Source organism: Hippoglossus stenolepis, chromosome 3 (assembly GCF_022539355.2).
Source record: "Hippoglossus stenolepis isolate QCI-W04-F060 chromosome 3, HSTE1.2, whole genome shotgun sequence".
Lineage (NCBI taxonomy): Eukaryota > Metazoa > Chordata > Actinopteri > Pleuronectiformes > Pleuronectidae > Hippoglossus > Hippoglossus stenolepis.
In genome coordinates, this window is record NC_061485.1 from 5,275,313 (window position 1) to 5,295,246 (window position 19,934).

Consider the following 19,934-nt stretch of genomic DNA (forward strand, 5'->3'; position numbering starts at 1 on the left):
CCACACTGAGTGTAAAGGTTTCTTCCAGTTAATGAGGTGTAGAGTGCTGCTCATTGTGGGAACTGTTGGGTCTCTTTATACATTTTAAGGTCTTCACCTTATTATGTTATGATTTTGACCCTTAAAATAAAACTGAACCTTTTATTATAATTCATTCTTTTTGCCATTGATATTTTTTGTGAAGCACTTTCTAACATTGTTTAGATAAGTGCCAAACAAATGTAGTTATTATTATTATCATTATTATAAAGCAGAAGCTGCTGGTTTTATAACTACCTGCCAGTTGTGAACACTAAAAACTTTATGGATATTTCAACGGCACGTCATCGTACCGTCATCATTTCAGCTGAGAAACATTGCTTTTTCTGCACAATTCAAATTGGCTGATCATTTGAAAGTGGTGTAGGCACTGAGTGAGATCTACCGTAACCTGAAACATCAGTCACTTTGAGAGGAGTTGTCCGCAAACCAAAGAAAATTCTACTACTGCTCAGAATTGATCACATAAATTAAGCTGCTAAATGTGTTGTCTGACCAACGGCTCAAAGAGAAACAGAACCAGTGAAGAAGAGAAAAAAAAACAACGAATGGAGCCTAATGAAACATAGGTTGGTTATTACGAGCTATTACTGAGCGGTTGGGCAGAGACCACAGAAATTCCTCCTGACAAAACACACTCGCACTGTGGTTGTCAACTTTCAATTTTTCTGCCTTCTCTGCAGTTTTGGCTGAACGTGTTTTTTCCTGTACACATATAAGGGACACTTAACTGAAAAAAAACGGACACTTTATTCTCTCTTTGACTCTTTCCATATGTGTGTCTTTTTTGTGCGTCTACCTCCCCGTGCATGTCTTGTCTGTGTGTACGTCTCTTTCTCGGAGCAGATGGATGGTGGGTGGTCAGGGAAGGGTTAAGTGCTCTGCTCTATAAACTACAAGAGTCTGCTGGAAGCTACTGGTTCAGTCTTTAAATACAGTCATTTGACACATCCCAACAGGGGCTGTAGCTGAGAGCAACCACTGACCCAAACTCAGGCTTTGAGGCGAGCTGGTGTGTCAGCATCACACTGCTGCGGACAGCATGAAGGCTTTCTTATTCACCTGTGTGCTGGTACCTTGGCTGATGGCATCCACGGCCAGAGGGTTAAACCAGAACTCGCAGCTGATATCAGGATCTCTACCTGGCAAGGAGCTGGACACATACTTCAGTGACAATTTCATATCAACGAGAGCTAGGGTAAGAACTTTCTTTCCTTACATCCACGCTTTTCTGCCAGGAAAGTATCAATAACTCTGAATAATAAATTAAGCTACAATTTACTTTTAAAACTATGTATTTTTGCAGTGCCTTCACATAATCAATTAATTATACACCTTAATTAGACATTGCCTGTTTTATAATTTGTGCATTTATACTGCTTTTGTACTTTATACTTTTTTCTACTGTAGATACTATATATACTACTATATTTTTCTTCATATACTTTCTATAGAGGTATTTTATGCTTCTAAACTGTACTTTTATTTCAGTAAATCGCAAGTAAACTGTTTTGATCAGTGTTTATGCCACTCACCTGCAGCACAACGTTAACAGACAATCTTTACAATTGTGACTGTTGGTGAGTTAGTGAGGCGTTACATTTAATATTCTGCTATTTTTAAAGTCAAGAGAAATTTTATGTCAGGGAAAGAAAAGAATAGATGAAGAAAGGAGCCGCAAAAATAAATATTCTTCTCACATTATTCTAAAACTAATAATTGAATTCATGGTTTAGTCAATTAATTTGTTTTCTCTAACTCTGAAAGGACAGCAAATTTCACCACTTGACTTCATCCACCTCCTGTGAGAGATAGTTTATTCAACACACACACACACACACACACACACACACACACACACACACACACACACACACACACACACACACACACACACACACACACACACACACACACACACACACACACACTTTAATGAAGAACTTTTAAAAGTTGCATTCCTCTGGTGCCCGTGCCCCCTAACCTAGCCTTAATCGTAAAAGAAACAATTATCACCTTATCCAGCACCTCAGAAATTGTGTTTTGGCTTCAGGCTTTGGTTCCAATGAGGAATACCAATGAGGTGTTAGCTAACAAGGTCAGTGTTTACACCAAAAAAGGTCCCAGAGAGTCAACTATGCGTCTACACACTATCACACATATAACACACACTTATACACACACACACACACACACACACACACACACACCTTGCCATGTCTAGCTTGTTCTTTCCCCACACGAGCCAAACCCTGAATCAACCACACTCACCCTCAGCTAACCACACAAAAAATATTTGGATGAACCAAAACCAAACTCTGGTCTCATTCGTCCTTTGGGAGAAAAGCTACAGGATGTGAAAAACCCACAAACAACCCAGAGAGTGAGAGGGAAAGAAATAAGTGTGAGGGAATATGGCTATGAAATGTATCTTCAGTTTTACGGAGTCAAAACCTAATTTGGGACCAGATGTTTTTCATAGAAGATCGTGTCTGTGCCAGAGCCCTCAGAGTCAGACCCCAAACCCTACTGCTGATAAACCTAACCACTTAGGCTGAGGTCTACAATGTAGAAAGTTTTGATTGGTCTAATCAATGCAGAGACCAGAAGCAGGGTTGATGGAGGACTGGTAATCTTCTCAGGGAAACTTTGACTGGTTGCAGTCATTTAACTGGACTGAACTCAGACTTTGATGCAGGAGGAGAAGCCAACTCTAAGATTCCTGAGCCCCAGTAGCAATGTAAGTTACCCAGGCACCTCAGTTTAGCTATTTGAATTCGCTAGAAGTCAGATCCAAGCCCAAAACTGCTCAGGTTGAAGGATGAAATTCATGACATCCTTCAAAAGTCTACAAAGACACTGCTAAAGAAAACTATGAATTACCCTGACGTGGCTATTTATCCCCCAACAGATAATTTATGAGGAACATCAGTGTCTGACATCAGAGCCAGCTGCGAGAAGCCAGCTGCAGAATGTAATGCAGATTGCTTAAGAGCTCTGCTGACCAATATATCCAAGAAATCAATGTTGGATTGATGATAATAAGGTTACTGAGCCTGTTTTCAGGCCGATGACAGATCTGTGTCATAAATCACAGCCTCCTCATTATTTTCAGGCGGACTGCTGAAAAATCATCAAACCACTTCTGTGGAAACATCATGCGAGAACACACTTGCAGAGGCCAATCAAATACACCCAAGCACACATTCCTGGCAAACGACTTTTGTAATATGAACAAGGTTCTTCGACTTTTTACATGGAGATAGTGGAAACAACGGACCAAGTGAATATCGTAATGAAATATGCTGGCACATAGTTTTATAACCTGCTATTTAGTGTTCTGGTATCTGTAATCTATGTAACTCGGGGATCTGATGCTGGATTCAGATTCAACGTCTTACTTTTGTTTGAAGCGACACACACACACACCAGAAGAGACCCTTTTTCAAAAGCAGCTGTCATTACAGTCTGAATGGCTTCTTAGTCATAATTTATTAGACCCAACAAGCCTTCACAGGTGTCTAGTGTTTACATCAAATTCACATCAGTCACACTTAATATCAGCATCAGCGTAAACTTTAGAGTAAACCAGGGTTCAGGTCTGTACCACGACATGAAACCTCACCTGCAGACCTTTTTTTATCTGTACTGGCTGAAGAATAGCTAACTCATATTCAACCCATTGTAGTCAGTGTTTCTTTCGGTTGACTGTTTTGTGGGGGGCAGGTGGTTTAGGGGTGATGGTGGAATCACTGTTGATGTAGATCATATAGAACCAGGAGTAGTATTTCCTTTCTGACGGCCAAGTAGGGTCAATGCCTGTCCTCCAATGCTTGTCAGGGCAGGAGAGCTGCTAGTGCTATGACCAGGAGTAACTCCTCCTAACCCAGACAATGTCAAGTGTTTTGCTGATGAGTAAATGAACAGGCCATGTGTTCTCCTGCAGAGGGCCCTGCCTCCTGCTGATGAGCCTGATGACAGCCCGATCCCTGAGGGAGCAGATGCTTCAGGTAATAAAGAGACCTGTGACTATACAGCAAAATCAGTCCAAAGATTCCCATCCTGCCCGCATCAGTCAGATTATTTAGGGCCTGATGTCTGTGTGTTGACTCTGTGTTGCAGACCTGCCCACCTGCCTGCTGTGTGTGTGTCTCACTGGCTCTGTGTACTGTGAAGAGGTCAGTCCAGACATGACTGCTGTTCCCATGATGCCTAAAGAGACGGCCTACCTGTACGCCCGCTTCAACAAGATCAAAAAGATCAACACCAAAGACTTTTCTGAAATTGGTGAGTCTAGAAGACCATCTGCATCAGATGACCAAAGCTACAGAATCTAGGTCTGAGGTTTTTGCTGATCATCTGGTTTATATTTTGGTTGGCAACAAGTATTTGTGCAGAACTTCAATCATCTGCAGAGGGACAATAATACTGGAGGATCAAATTGTGTCTATATCCACACACGACAAAACAGTTGAATAGTGAATATTCAATTCTAAACACAGCTACAGGGATACTAACATTTAATGATACACAAAGAAAGTGAGAAATCCAAAACATCTACACCTTTATTAGCTGCTTTTTTTCCATCTGCCAACAGTGACTCTGAAGAGGATTGACTTGACGGGGAACCTGATCTCAGAGATTGAAGATGGGGCGTTCTCTAAACTCACCCTGCTGGAGGAACTGTCTCTGGCTGAGAACAGACTGGTCAAACTTCCAATGCTTCCTGCCAAACTCACCGTCTTCAACGCCAACAACAACCTCCTCAAAACCAAGGGTGTCAAAGCAAACGCTTTCAAGGTACACACCATCACTTCCAACTTTTTCAAGAGTAAATAGAAAAGAAAGAGGATGAGGGCAAATCAAAGCACTTTTTAAACAGAACCAGACGCACAATGCATCTGTCTCTACGATTAGCGAGTGATCCACAGAGAGATAACAACCAAAAAGCTTCAGGTTCCGCTCAGCAACAAAACACAGTTGATTTCCGTGACCAGATTATTGACAGCCGGGACATAAGAGGACCAGGTACATGTGTGTGAACAGTGAAAGAGACAGAAGTGGAGAAAGGGAGGTGAATTAGTAAATGAGTCGGCATCCTGCTTTATCACTTTTTGACCCATCCTGACCACAAATCCCAAAACTTTCTAAAAAGCTGACCTGACACACATCACCACTTCTGTGCCAAAAACCACAGTTCCCAACACACAGCTGTGGTTAGACAAGAGATATTTGTAGCTGCTAACCCCTAAAACCACAAACTCTTACAATTGTCTCCTGGTTTTTCTATGGATTAAACAAATAAGATCCACATTGTTACTGAGTGAGTCTTTAGGGTAAACAAAATTAACCACATCCAGACTCCAGTTCCAAACTTGATGTAGAGACAAGAGATTGATATCAGTCTTTTCCTCTCACTCTCAGAAAGAAAACAAACAACATATTTTTGAAAATGTTACGGATCCACATAGCTGATGCTCACCAAGTAAATCTGGTTCCAACAGCATGTGGATTATAAACAGAACATGCTTATCTTTAACAACCGATGGCAACTGTTTAATCCACTGAGATTCCATGATGTGAATTTGTTTCCCCAATAGAAAATGACCAAGCTGGTTAACCTGTTCCTGGCCGACAACCAACTGGAGGCCGTTCCACAAATCCCAGAGTCTGTTCGGATCTTACATCTACAGGTTTGTATCTTATACAATCAAATAAAGTGACTTCAGAAAACAGTGACACCATCTAATCGTTGGAACAACATTTAATTAGATAAATTACATCTATTAATTTTTGCTAGAATTCTATTAAAAAACCTGGTCGTGCAGAAGGTGATTCCAAAAGCTACGATTTTATTTATTCTGTTATATCATGTGTTGTTTTCTTTTCCACCAGAACAACAACATCACCCTGGTGAACAAAGACACCTTCTGCAAGTCCAATGACACCTACTACCTGCGACTGAGCCTCAGTGAGGTCCGTATGGACGGGAACCCTGTGATGTTGTCCAAGTACCCCGACAGCTTCACCTGCATGAAGGTACTGCCTGTTGGACGGTACCGCTGAGGAGGCAGATGTTTTACTGTAGCCCCTCCGACGAAGCAGTTTTCCCACAGTGCTTAGGGGTGGGGATACTGTGACGTTCTGGATGTTGGGGCACTGGTCCCATTGTGTCAATGATTTACTTCAGCAAACCTACAAACAGCTTGTGACATTGTCAGGTCGAAATGAAACCATTCACCGCACTGAAGGAGAAGAATTAAACAGACTCTTCTATGGTGGCTTTGATCAGTCTATGGGGGGGGGAGTTAAAAGAGAGAAATAGTCAGAGAAATTGGTGCAAAACCACCTGAGAAGGTGTGTGAAGACATCAATATGCTTCAAACTAGTTTGTCTGACCTTGTGTAAAATCAGTGCTTCAGCTTATTGTGAATGTCCTTAGTGAAAGGGAGGTGAGAAGCCTGTCGTCATGGCTGCATCCCTCTTTTCCTTTGTGCATCACAGTGCAGTCTTTACACATTAAATCATACAAATGGTTATAATAGCACACTTTCAGACTGTGTCTCCTTCAAAGTGTTTTAGAAAAAGGGATTGAAAAGCTTAAAAAACAAGTTAAAAAGCTGGATACTTTTACACCTCTGTCAGCTTGTCTGTTTTGGATCCAACAAAGACTTTGATTTGGCCAATTGGAAAAGGAGACTCTGACTTGAAAAGACACTTGGTCTGAAGCATACAGAGGTATTCACACGTAAGAGACGGATAATCCAAAATATTCAGAAAACACCACATGTGAGTTGTCTTCTGAGCGTCTTCTACACAAGTGGCGTATCACCAGTAGTACTAATGTAACCCTGATGTGAATGAGTGGCGAAGCACCATTGCCTCCACAGCGACAGTCCTACCTTTTGTTTAATTTTGACCTGACGCTGTTCTACCTGGATGAAGGAAACAACACAAACTGCTTGTTACACTGAACAAACTCACACCTGCAGCCACAGGTCAACACAATTACAGATATTATCGCAACTTTCTAAATATCTCTGCTGCTTTTTAACAAGTATCGTGTACAGTGTAAAATCTCTCATGTGTGCATACCTCCGAAAGAAGGTGAAAAGAATTCCTGGATCCACCATTTATCCAGATACAATTTTATGGATTCTTCATCAGGTGATGCCCCACCCCTCCACAATAATGAATGGAAATCAGTTCAATAGTTTTTGCATAATCTTGGTTACTAAACTAAATGCTGAGGACACGTTGAACTGCCAACAGGAATCATCTGTAAATACCTTTCTCATTGAGTGTTGTCAGAAAAAATTTGACATATATTTCAACACTCGGGGCTTTGCTCACCCACTGTGTGAATTAATTTGACTTATGATTATTCCATTACTAATGTTTCTCCATAGAGGCAATGGCCAAGTAAATCAGTCCAGCTGCAGGCTTTTCCAAGAATTCTGTGACTTAACTTTACTTTGTTCATTTTAATTTATAGGCTCCAGTTGAAGTGACCTGGGGAGCAATGTAGCTATGATCTATAGTAATGTGAAAATTAATCTTTTTTTAATGTCTTTTTTAAAACTGTCTGGCTTGTGTCCCTAACTCTTCCTTTCCAGTAATAACAAGAAGTTATCACTGATGTGAATAATATAGTGGTATACAGGAATATGTGTATGTGACATGGCTTGGTTTTTAAGATATTTTAATAAAGTTAAAGTTTTTTTTTTAATTAAAATGTGTTGGAGTCTCTTTAACACTCAAGGATAAGTGTTTCTAATATTTTGGCGAAAATGTAGGCACAGGCAGAAAAAGAATAACCAAAGACAAAATCCATTATCTACAGCTGTTATCCATAGAGGGCTGCGGAGGGCTAGAGCCAATCCCAGCTGACATGCATGAGCGGAGGGGTAAACCCTGGACAGGTCGCCTGTGTATTCCAGGGCAGACATATAGAGACAAACAAACATTCGTGCTCATTCTCCAAAGCTGCTTTCAGACATGCGCTGAAGTCTGAACTCTTCCTGCCAGCCCCCCAGGTACAATGTCTGGAAAGTGTCTGAGTGAGCCCCTGTGAGAATAAAGCAGAATAATGCGTGGAAAATTCCCAGTGAGCGTGTTGATGACATTTCTAACACACAGTGGACCCAAAGCTGAAAGATTACAAATGTCTAAGGAGGAAAGGAGGAGCCATACACGTAGAGGACATTGACAAAGATGTCAACTTGAAGGAGACGCCAAGATTCGAGAGCTTTCGGCGATACGGGTCGATGCCAGAGTCAATGTGCTATAAACAAAAACAGGTAACTTGGCAGCAGAATTTAAACATCATGTCCTGCCGCCTGCAAACTCTACCCAGGTGCCACCTGTCGTCTGAATGTTAGAGACACTGTCCTGTTGTGAACACGTATGACCCAGACAATCTCCTGGTGCGTTCTTCATGTGAGAAAGTTAACCGTGGAAAATGTCTAGACCCAATTTTCCGGTGCTCATGTCTGAAACATTTCAATTAATCTAACATGCATGTGTTTGGACTCTGGAAGGAAGCTGAAGTCTGCATGTTTGTGTGTCTGTGTGTAGACAGATTTAAAGATGTTACTTCAGTGGAGGAATGCTAATCGGTGATTGGCCACATACTCCTAAAGGTCTGTCGTTAATAACGAGTACGTAGCCAACTGTCATCTGCAGATCTGTAGTTCTGCAGTGACTGGCTGGTTAAAGTCGTGGTCTACCGCCAACAAAGATGTTAAGATTCCTGGCTTGGATTGTGTTTGTGAATGCTTAGTTTTGTATATTTTATTTGTTTATTCCTCCAAGTGCATTTTAAAGTCTGTGTGTCATTAAAGCCCAGAAATCTACATAAAAAAGGCACACAGCCTACATTACAGCTCAACAGTTACAAAGGGAATGATGTTTTTCCTCAATAACCCTCAAGAAAATGCAAGTAAAGCAAAAAGAGAGTTTCGAGCACACAGGGCCGTTATGGAAAATGTGGGTTAATCCTCCTCGAGTCCAGCCAACTTGGCAGAACTTCACATTCTCAGAGTAAACACGAGAATAGATTCCATATTGCCTCTGCAGCTTGATTTACTATGACATTTTAGTGCTTCCTCTTCATTACAGTCCCACGCTGATATTTACTATGTCCACACTGGTTCACACCCACTGCATGGATCTGAACTTCTCTACTCATCAGTCTGAATACACAGTGTTTGCACAGCTATGCTTGTTAGGACTTTGCATTGCCTTCCATTCACTGTGGACAGCCGGACCAAGACCTCAGAGATGACGCATCGCCTCATTAAGACTGTGCTTTGGTCCCATTGAGGTTTACCGGTCCTGACAAGGTCAGTGTTTATGCACACATGCACGCAGACAGACTTTATGGACAACGCAGGTGACATCTACTCATCTAGTATCTATTCATTTATAGTCGCATATGAATCATGTCTATCTACACAATTAATTCATTGCATTGTACTTATCGTTCCATCTAGAGTATGAAGAGTATCCGGTCTATCAGTCTAAAGAAGCTATAGTATCTTGAGTACCTAGTAAGAGTATCTATTATATTGATGCATACAACCATTCATCCATCACCCAGCCAACAGTAAAGCTTCTGTATTTCTCTCCTTATTTACCCACAAATTGGCTTAAGATTTAAATGTTTCCAAACTATCGAGCAATTTCCCAGAACTTCTGAGAAGAGTTTCGTGAAATTAACCATTTTAATGTTACTTGCACCGATAGAGGGGACGGCTTTAAAAAGGTACAGAGACATGTTTTTAAGGCTTCATTTGTATATTCTGATTGAACCTACAGCAATGGCATTCTTTTTTAAATGAACTGCAATTACTGAAATGATCGGACGCTGATCTTTTGATAGATGTATTGTATTTTCAATGCATGCAGCAGTTTACAGTTAAAGTTCTACAATAGTGTTCGAGCGGTGTGGGTGAAACTGTGGGTGGTAAAGGGTCGTCTCACAAAGAGAAACCCAGACCTCCAGGTTTGACCCTCTGACCTCTCGTTGGACACGACAACACGGCTCCTCCGCTGATGGATGAGGGTGAAACTCAGCATGACTCAAGCAAAGGTTAATGATGAATTCCAACCTGCAGCTGCCCCCCCTCACTATACTCACACTGACTGATGGACCATCTGGTCCCCCCCCCCCCGCCTGAAGGAATTCAGGATGAATCATGTTTTTTCTTTTGGTATACAACAATCAACAAAGAGCTTTGGAAATACCATTGGGCCAAAAGTCGGTTGTATTAATAGCGAGTGGCATGTGACAACAATACACAAATGATTTAGCAGCACGGAGAGCAGTTGGAGAGCAGGTGTGTGAAGGTGAAGGCGCCAGTTTAAAGTGAACTTTGAACTTACCTGGAAGTGGCGGAAGGTTCGGAGGCGGTCATCACATCTGTCTGAGAAAGTCCTGAGAGTCCTGAAGAGTAACAGCAGATCGCTGCTCTCCTCCACTCTGAAATGACACAGTACACGTGTAAATAGTTGTTAAGTTCCCCAGGTAGCTGAATGAATACAGCGCATTTCCACATAGAGTAACTGCAACATCCACTGTTCACTTCCAGACAGAGACATGTCCCTCTCCCTTCACTTTCAACCGCCCAATAAAGTTGAAAAAGATTTTAAAAAATTGGTTAGTTCTGTCTCCTCAAAGCTGAACATCACGTCCGTCCTTCATTAATCAGTGAAGGTCCAAATCCCTGAAGGTGTTATTATAATCCATTAACACTGAAACCCTCAATTTACAGTCTTTACCAGAGTCTATAGCTACAATTTACAAAGCTCTACTTATATACAACTATATTTTGAGCTAGTTGCTAACATCAGAATGTTAACATGCTCAAAATGGTGTTATTAATCTGCTGGTGTTGAGTGTATATATAGTCAAATTTTAGCCACGGATCTATAGATTATAAATTGTTTAATGTGTTAGCATGCTCCACAACAACAGGACCCGTCAATCTTCACTGCAGTCAGTCCAAACTGAACATTTGTCTCTACCTACTCAACGACTGTTAAAGTATAGTTTATAAATAGTGCTTCCTTATATTCTACAGTATTCTGTACATTGGTAATAGCAAAGAAAAAAAAAACATGTTTTGGTCCGATTCCCTCTGAGTGAACCTGGGACATTAAGTCAAAATCTTTCCAGAGTTTTCCAAGGGGGCCCAGGGCGAGACGGTAGTCGGGTGAATTTTCCAGACAACTGTTATTCCACACAGAGCTGATGGAAACATGGCAGCACCCTCCCATATAACGGAGCAATACCAAGAGGACAGATATGGTGCCTGGTTAGATGTTGCTGTATTAAACCTATTTGGTCCAACTGGTTCTGAATGATCCAGAATGATCATAAGTGTCAGAAATCCAGTCGAGCCAGTTAAACCATACCAGCGGCAAAGGCAACAACTTTGTCAGTGTCCTGATTCTAGTGATGTATGTAGACTTGAAACATGTGGTGTTAAGCTGATTATCCCAAAGAAGGAACATTCTGCAATGACGATCAACGAAACACGTTTCTTTGAGGGGTTTTATTTTTGTAAGTCGACTGACAACAACCTGCTGCTGTGTATAAGTCATCCACACTTGCCATTTTAATGGCAGCACTTCAGATGTTATTTTACTGGCTCTGGTACAGAAAGATTAAATCCACAATCCCTTTTATAAACATATTTATGGGCCTTTTGTATTTATTGAGGACAGTTTGTGCGTGAAATGGGCAAAGTCAAAACCGAACTTGTGGTCGCTGCAGGACTCAAGCCTCCATATGCAGAGTGAGCTTGATCACAATCTAACAAGGGGGGGATATCCTCAATCCTTATTTTTAACAAAGCTAGTTTTCACCAGTTTACTTCACAAGAGGGAGACAACCATTAACAACAGCAAAACAAAGTTTGTGTTTCAGAGAACCAGGCTATGGACTTTTCATCCTGCACCATTTTTGAGTTAAATTGATAATTTTTCACATTGTGATCTTTAAATCTGATGTGAGACACAATTTACCACACTACAAAACCTTTTAATTACACTGCTCAAAATACATGCATGTTTAATGTAGAGGTGTTGCCTTGTCTTTAAAGAAACCGTCTGAAAATAAACTTTTCTTTTAGCTTAGAGGTGACTGATGTCTCCTGTTATGTCATTAATCGTCAGGCTTGGACCAGTTTAACAAAAACTGTAACCGCCTGGATCACTGCGTCATCGGCTGTAGGCTGGAAGTCAAAATACTTCAGGGATCAACAGGCATGAATCCCCTCATGACAAGAGCAGCACTGTGTTGCAGGACAGTTTGACATGATCCAGCCTGTGGTGAGTCCTGTAAATCCACCTCAAAATACAAACAAAAATATCAACATTTCCAAGTTCCAACAGTTCTGGTAATAAATAGTTATAAAAAGACAAAATAAACAAAAAGGAGAAATGTAACCATGATTTTTAAAATGTCTTTAAAAAGCTGGATTTTAACATTTATGCTGCGTTCAGACATTGAACTGAAGTCGAGACTTTCAATTTTGCAGAGCGGTTGTAGTTAGAACACAAATGTCCAAGTCAGTTGCTCCGGACATTTTTCTTCCAGCCCTCTAGTGAAACGCCCGGAGAATGTCCAAGTGAGCCCATGAGAGAATACATCGGGAAAATGTCCACAGACGTCACAGCGAGCGACCTGGGAAGACAACGGTACTGATCGAGAGCTTTTGGTGATAAAGGCCGACGTCTGAGTCAATGTGCGGTAAATAAAAAACACGTGATTACTGCAGCTGTATCTTTACGTTAGGTCCTTCCTCCTGCATGCTGTACCCAGGTGCCACCCGTCACCCTGCGGCTGGATGCATCCCCATTGACTGAGGCTGAATTGACACGATGCTTTCACTACACTGCCTGTGCGAGTTAGGATGAGGACAGATGTGTCCAAACAAAAGAATAAATAAATAAGTCCCACATTCCGTGTTTATTTTAAACAGTTCAGAGTCTGATTTGGACTGTTAAACACTTATTCCCTTTCTCTCACACACACACACACACACACACACACACACACACACACACACACACACACACACACACACACACACACACACACACACACACACACACACACACACACACACACACACACACACACACACACACACACACAAATGTAGAGAGAAGGCAGCAGTGTGTCAGAATCATTATCTCCAGGATTTTTCCATCTGTCTCTTGCCAGACTCTGCAGACTGGACCATAAGATCCAGATGTGGTTTGGCCTCCGATATAGAGCAAACCAGACTTCAGGTCTGTGGCGCTGATCCACCGAGAGAACAGACGCTTTCTGCCACACTGTGTTTATAAGAGGAGAAAATGCACCTGGGCGCATAAACTCGACGCATATAAACACAACACATTTCATCTATATTCTTCAACTGAGCATCACTTGGATCGCATAGAAGTCAGGAACCAGGCTGATGCACCTGGTGTCTGCATAAGTTACACTGGAGGTCACCAAAGAGTCACGGCTGCAGCAGGAGGCGACAGCATGGTGGGAACATTTAACAATTCTTATTCATTCAGTATCAATGCAGGATTTTCCTTCATCCAAATTCTAAACAGCACTTATGAATATTTTTAGACACTATAAATGAGAAACATATGATGTTAAAGCTTCCAACATCTAAATCCCCTCCACATCCCACCACTTGGTAAAAACAGTACGTGTTAATAAATGATAAAAGCAATGCAGTTGATAATTGTTTGATTATTATCACATATTTATCCACATCTGTGTCAGTTGACAATTATATGTAAATACAGAAATGTCACCGATATGTTAGAGGTCATTTAGAAAATACTGTGTCAATGACACAGAGGGAACTGAGCAGTTGAGTTATAATGCTGTAAAATGATCTGCAAATCTCCGTCACTATTCTTTAAGAACCAAATTCAAGAGATCTAATATGTGGATATCATGGGTTTCTGGTAGAAAGATATCAGCCATCATACAGTCCCGTTACCTCAGCCAAGGAGACTATGTTTTCACCCCCCCCTCTGTTGTTTGACAGCAGGATTATGCAAAAGCCACCAAATGGATTCCATGAAACTAAATGGAAGAATGGGACATGGACCAAGAAAGAGTCCATTATCATTTCATGCAGATTCAGACAATGGAGCGGATCCAGGATTTTTTTTAATCACTTTGTTTTTTTATGATTGTGACACTTTCACCATTTCCCAGAGACTAATTCGTGGATCTGTCGTGTTTAGAGGATTTATCTATGTGGTGGTGGATCCTGATGGTGGCGGCTGATCGTGGACTATGATTAACAACAAGACTGCTTGATATACAACACGCCTGCTCACATATTCTACCATTACTATAACTTAACTCCTCAATTCCTTTGGCATTGCTCCTCCCTTCATCTCTATCAGACATTTTCTAATGTGACAGTGACACACTTCTCCATCATGTTAAAAACTGTTTCGATGTTGTAAATGCTTTTATTTTGATAACGTTCTCAGTTATACGCAGCATCTATTGTACTTCTGTCCGTCCTGGGAGAACATGTGGATCTCTGAGGTTTCTACGTTTTTTTCCCCCTTTTAATACATACAAATAAAATTGGATTGATTCTTTATTTGTTTATTCATTGATTCATTTATATGTGTGCAATTTGGCGTGGCTTGATTGATTTCAGTGCCATTCCAGATACTGGATTTCTTTTAAACAATAAATAAGATATCAGTATAGGTCTAAACAAATCTAGTAACTGTCAGGCTCCGTTTCATATTTATTTATTTATATTTATTCCTTCACTGTGCCTTGATCAACAGAAGAGACTTTTGAGAATAATTTCCCACACGCAGGTTGTGGTATGAAAAACAAGTTTCTTTACGCCTCTTTAGAAATTCAGAATAAACGATGAAACAGAGATTCTGTTCTGAAACACCATCTGTAACACTAATGTTTTTTTCCACAAGCACCTGGGATTAATCCTCAAAATACAGCAGAGTAAATCTCAAAATAGCAGATGCAGCTCAGGTATTTTGAGCAGTCGCAGCAGGAGAAGAACAGGTGTAATTAATATCAGCGATGGCAACGCTCTGTTTACGGGAAAGTGTGCCAGTAAACCAGCACACCTAAATGGAACGCAGCCATTACAAATGTAATGAGTTGCACCTGTGTGGTCCGCTGCAGGAAAGGTTGGCTGTTTGTGGGATGAAGAGAGAAACGATGTGTAAGTGAGAGGACTCAGCTGGATGACGGTCATTTGACATGTTTTTCTACTTTAATAAACTCTAGAGTTAAACTAAACAGGACGCTTCATCCTGACAGCAGTGATGTCCTGTATTAAACATGCAGAGCTGGACTCAGTGTACAGACAGTGTAAATAAATCACTCGACACGGAGATTTCTCTTCCAAACTCCGTCTTTTCAGTCGTTACACAACTATTGTGAAGTAAACACACGTTCAACAATATGAACGTCCGAGTGCGTCGTTGTCTCATATTTAAATGAGCAGCTCTTCACCCCGTATATAAAGATGGAGCACGACAGCTTTATCTTCAGAGTTAAGTCTTGACAATACTTTTGTCAAACACAAAGGTTTGCTGTTGAAGAAAAGTTGAATTCCTCTTACACGTGACAAGAAAAAACTCAGGAGGGTAAAGGATCAGATGAGGTTTTCATCAAGCGTTCGTTCTTACCCAGACAGGAAGCTGCCGAGGCTGCTCAGGTCACCGGCATCCATCACCACGTTCAGATCACTGATCGTCCTCTCAGACCTCTGACCCTGCTGCGGAGCAAACACATCATCATCATCATCATCATCATCATCATCATCATCATCATCCTACCTCAGGTACAAGAAGAAAAGTCCCTGTAGCAAGTGTGCTGACCAGGATATCACTGATATTTAACCCTCGTCCAGTCTTCTCAAACTTGTGGACACCACTGTATTGCTACCAGCGGATCGGAACCTTCCTTCTTTAAAAGTCAACAAAGACATGAAGTTGTTTGTTCATTTGTTTCTATCATAGTTGTGCTGGTGGGTGTATTTTTAATTAACCATATTCCAACACCAGCTTCATTTGTATCACACAGACATGAGGTCGAAATCATTTTTGCACATCTTCCTAAGAGGAAATGGAACAAGCACATATTCCTTCAAACATCCACGTCCATGTCAAGACGAAAGCGATTCCGTATTTGAGGAGCCATAAATCTTAAATGTGATTGGTTTTGAATGGGTTACAACACTGAACACGTTTTTTAGGTTACTGGCAACTGTACTAGCCAACATTGTTGCAACACAAAAAACAACTATTAATCAGATTATAATAAAAGGTCAACACGAGTGTGTGTGTGTTTACAGAATGACTCCGTTTCTAAATTACAGCACCAAATAATGAATGTCTTGATCAAAACAAGTTGAAACTTCAGAAGAAAAACTCTGATTTTAATGGCACTTCTTGAGCCAGACGCAGAAGAGGGATTCAATGAAACCAGCTGTTGTGGTAAAGAGTCGATAGACAATGAAAACCAGAAGACCGCTGGACCTACAAGAAGGAGGTTCACAGATGAGAGTAATACTGAATTTCCCTACAATAAAACTACAATTAGTGTTCACTACACATGTGCAGCGCTGGCACATTTCAAGGGTCAAACCTGATCTTGTTCAAAATGTGCTTCTAACTCACCAGAAGGCTGAACACTGAACCTGTACAGAAAGAAAGTGTCCAGAGCACTAAGTATATACAAAAAAACTTTAATATAACTTTTTAATATTCTTTCATCAAATGGTTCCTGATTCAAATCATTATTTTGACATTTGTTTCCAACTTAATGAGTTCTTCCTTGGGCCCCTTTCCCTCCAAAAGATTTTATGGAAAAACATCTGTTGAGCATAATCAATAAAAAATGTTTAACGGTCTAATTTATAAATTACTCTGATTGGAACTCTCTTTTATGGAGAGTGATTGGAAAATAAAAAAAGCCCCTAAAAGTCGACCTTTATTTTGAAGAGATGATCTAAACCTGAAGACTTTTTGTTGCTGGCGGCACCAACACGACTTCACCTGATATCACTGACATGATACACGACTGATACCTGACATTTCCTCTGCTCTCTGAATGAGACATGACCTGATACTGGAGTGTTTTGCAAGTCTGAAAAATTCTTAACGGTGCAAGTGAAGCCTCGTCAGTGAACCTGTGTCACCCTCTGCTGGCTGAATACAGCATCAACACTGAGGTACAGTCCACTGAAGTGTGTCCCTCAGTGTGTCACATGTTACCAGAAGCATTTTCCACAGTGTTAAAGAAAAGAAACAGCCCCATTGATCATTGTTTGGCCAAAAGCCTTGAATGTCACCCAGTAGAGTGCAAACCTCTGCCAAGGCCCAACATTCACCTTAAATTCAATCAAGCTGCACCAAATTTCAAACACTTATGGATATCAGTCCCCTAAATGAGGGAGATCAATGCATTATTCACTGGGAAAACGTTGCAAATGCCCTATTTGACACTGTTAAAGAAAGTGAAAAGTCTAATGGGTTCTTCCCGGACTATCCCTTCGCCAAGTTTGGTGCTGATCCATTGAGTTGGCTTCGCATAATCTAGTTTACAACAACAAACAAACAAACAAACAAACAACGTATTGGCAGAGTTAAAAAAAACTCACCCTGAAGTCAGAGAGCTGGAACTCAACCTGGAAGACCAGTTCAGAGCAGTGTCCTGATACAGAGAGCTGCTGGACCAACTTCCTGCTACCTACACACACACACACACACACACATCACACCATTTTAAGTATGTTATTATTATTATATTACCCAATGAAAGGTGACCTGTATTTGCTTGCAAATAAACAAGCAATAATTGAGGTTTGCCTATGATGACAACAATCATATACTGTACATTAGTATAATAACTAAATTATTTTAATGTTTTAATCTCCTGGTTATTCTCCTTCACTGGTTGATCATTTTAATTTGTAGTGTCAGAAAACGGTGAAGGCTGTGGATTCAGACAGCTCCTCTCTTACTGCTCTGCAGCGTCTTTGTGGTGCAGCTGTTCAGACTGATGCCGTTCATCTGTGTCTGCCGCTTAAGGTCCTCCTCCAGTTCCTCCACCTCCTCCTTTAGCCTGGACTCCACCTCCTCCTTCGATCCCACCTGTTTCTGTCCGCACACATACGACCTGTGGAGATGAATGAAAGGATTTGTTTTTACCTCTCCCCCCAGACGTCTGTGGGCAGCAACATACTTGCTTCTAAATGAAATATGAGGCGACATTCTGATTAAATAGTTAATTGCCTGTTACGCCTAAATTACTTTCATGATTAATTAGGAGACTGAGCAGATCCCTTTGAACCATGCACCTGCTCAGCAACCTTTTTTTAACCTACTTGACGATGTGCTTAAATCTAAAATGTGTGACTTATACTGGCAAGGTTGTGTACGTGAAGTTGCTACAGGTTGAAAAATAAAGAAACTGAAACTCACAGTGCATCCTGCATTTGCCCTCTGAAGTTGAACGTCATGTCCTTGAGGTTCTGCAGTTCTGCCACTTCAGCCCGGAGTCGATCAATCTCAGCCTCCAGCACTTCCACCTCCTCCATGTTCTCCTCGCACACGTTCTCCTCGCACACGTTCTCCTCCATCTGGAGGTACATAAAACCAATTAAAGTCATTAAAAAGTCACGTGGAGCTTTTCAGTGAGGGAAAAGTTCAGCATTAAAGAAGTCACACCAATGATTACACTATACAAAAACACAAACTATGCTACTATATGTGCAGGAAGGGGCAGGGTGCTATGTGAGATTGGTTTAAAGTCTTGCTAATTGGTACTTATGGTAGTTAGACGTATTTTTAAGTATTTTTTGAAGACAATCGAATATGTGACTTACACAAACGCGATGTGGAAAATACAACTGACTTCAGTGAAAGTATTCACATCTTGTGTAGTGCTGGTAAACTTTGGAAAATGAAAGCACACGCATACATTTCCTATTGGATTTTTCATTAGATAAAAAAAGAGGTGAAAATTCAAGAATTAAAAAAATATTTGTTGGGAAAACCATATCAGACATAAGTTTTTAATATATTGTTATGATTATTCGCCAGGAAGGGATCTGTACAGCTGAAAACCCAAAGACACGTGATTAAATATTAATGCCAATTAAAAATATAACGTGAATATGGGACCAATTAGCAACAAAGAAAAGTTAGGAGACACTTTCATTGGTTGCCCTTTGTGCTGTGTCTCTAGTTAAAACAGCTTCTACTGCCATTAAGACATATTCATATTCACAGAAACACATTATCATTAATACTTAAATAACAAGGGTTCATTACACATCGATATATTAACCTGTGTGTGTTAATTTGTGTAAAAACAAAATGGAGTCATGACTCTATGTCTCTGAAAGGTTAAATAACAACGTAAAGACCAAACTCATCAGTGAAAGTCACATTAGTGTGATGACCGTCTACAGTCTGTGTAAATGAAGCTCACCGGTCCGTCTCCGCTGTCACGTGCACTCACTTCAATTAAAGTCCCTTCAAACTTCTCGGCCCACTTATTTAAACACGAGTTACTCTGTTGAATCAGATAAATAATCACTTTGAAGCTGAGGAACGTTTCTTCGTTTTCTGACGAACCAAAACAGTTTGGAGCCTCGCGCCCTGCGGACGATACCACTTGTCATGAACCGGAGGGGGGAAACATATCATTTAATCAAGATCGGTAATTAACTGTGCACCTCATTGTAGATACAATTACTGAGAGTTGTCATATATGTTTGTTTTAAACGTAAATCTATTAGTTTATTGCTTTTAATAGACAATAAACAAATGTACGTCATACATGGAAATGATGAGAGTCCCCTCTG

General features: G+C 40.7%; 2 protein-coding genes across 4 annotated transcripts in view; one reads left to right on the plus strand and one right to left on the minus strand.

The window, feature by feature from the left end:
• Positions 1-19,731, minus strand: part of LOC118104545 (centromere protein P) — a 72,754-nt gene extending 53,023 nt beyond the window's left edge. Inside the window, exons 1-6 of one of the 3 annotated variants that reach the window (XM_047339337.1) lie at positions 19,589-19,731; positions 18,547-18,704; positions 18,087-18,241; positions 17,724-17,812; positions 15,748-15,836; positions 10,426-10,522 (exon numbers count right to left, since the gene is read on the minus strand). In XM_047339337.1, the coding sequence (XP_047195293.1) occupies positions 10,426-10,522; positions 15,748-15,836; positions 17,724-17,812; positions 18,087-18,241; positions 18,547-18,704 (588 nt within the window). In that variant the 5' untranslated portion in view covers positions 19,589-19,731. Of the gene's footprint in view, positions 1-10,425; positions 10,523-15,747; positions 15,837-17,723; positions 17,813-18,086; positions 18,242-18,546; positions 18,705-19,558 lie in introns of all 3 variants that reach the window. The other 2 variants (XM_035151495.2, XM_047339338.1) reach the window with 2 other exon arrangements.
• On the plus strand, positions 953-7,768 carry ogna (osteoglycin, paralog a). The gene is made up of 6 exons (XM_035151498.2): positions 953-1,237; positions 3,986-4,049; positions 4,162-4,326; positions 4,637-4,839; positions 5,640-5,732; positions 5,935-7,768. Exons 1-6 carry the CDS (start codon positions 1,082-1,084, stop codon positions 6,103-6,105), a joined length of 852 nt encoding a protein of 283 aa, XP_035007389.1. The 5' UTR covers positions 953-1,081; the 3' UTR covers positions 6,106-7,768.
• Positions 19,732-19,934: the final 203 nt, after the last annotated feature.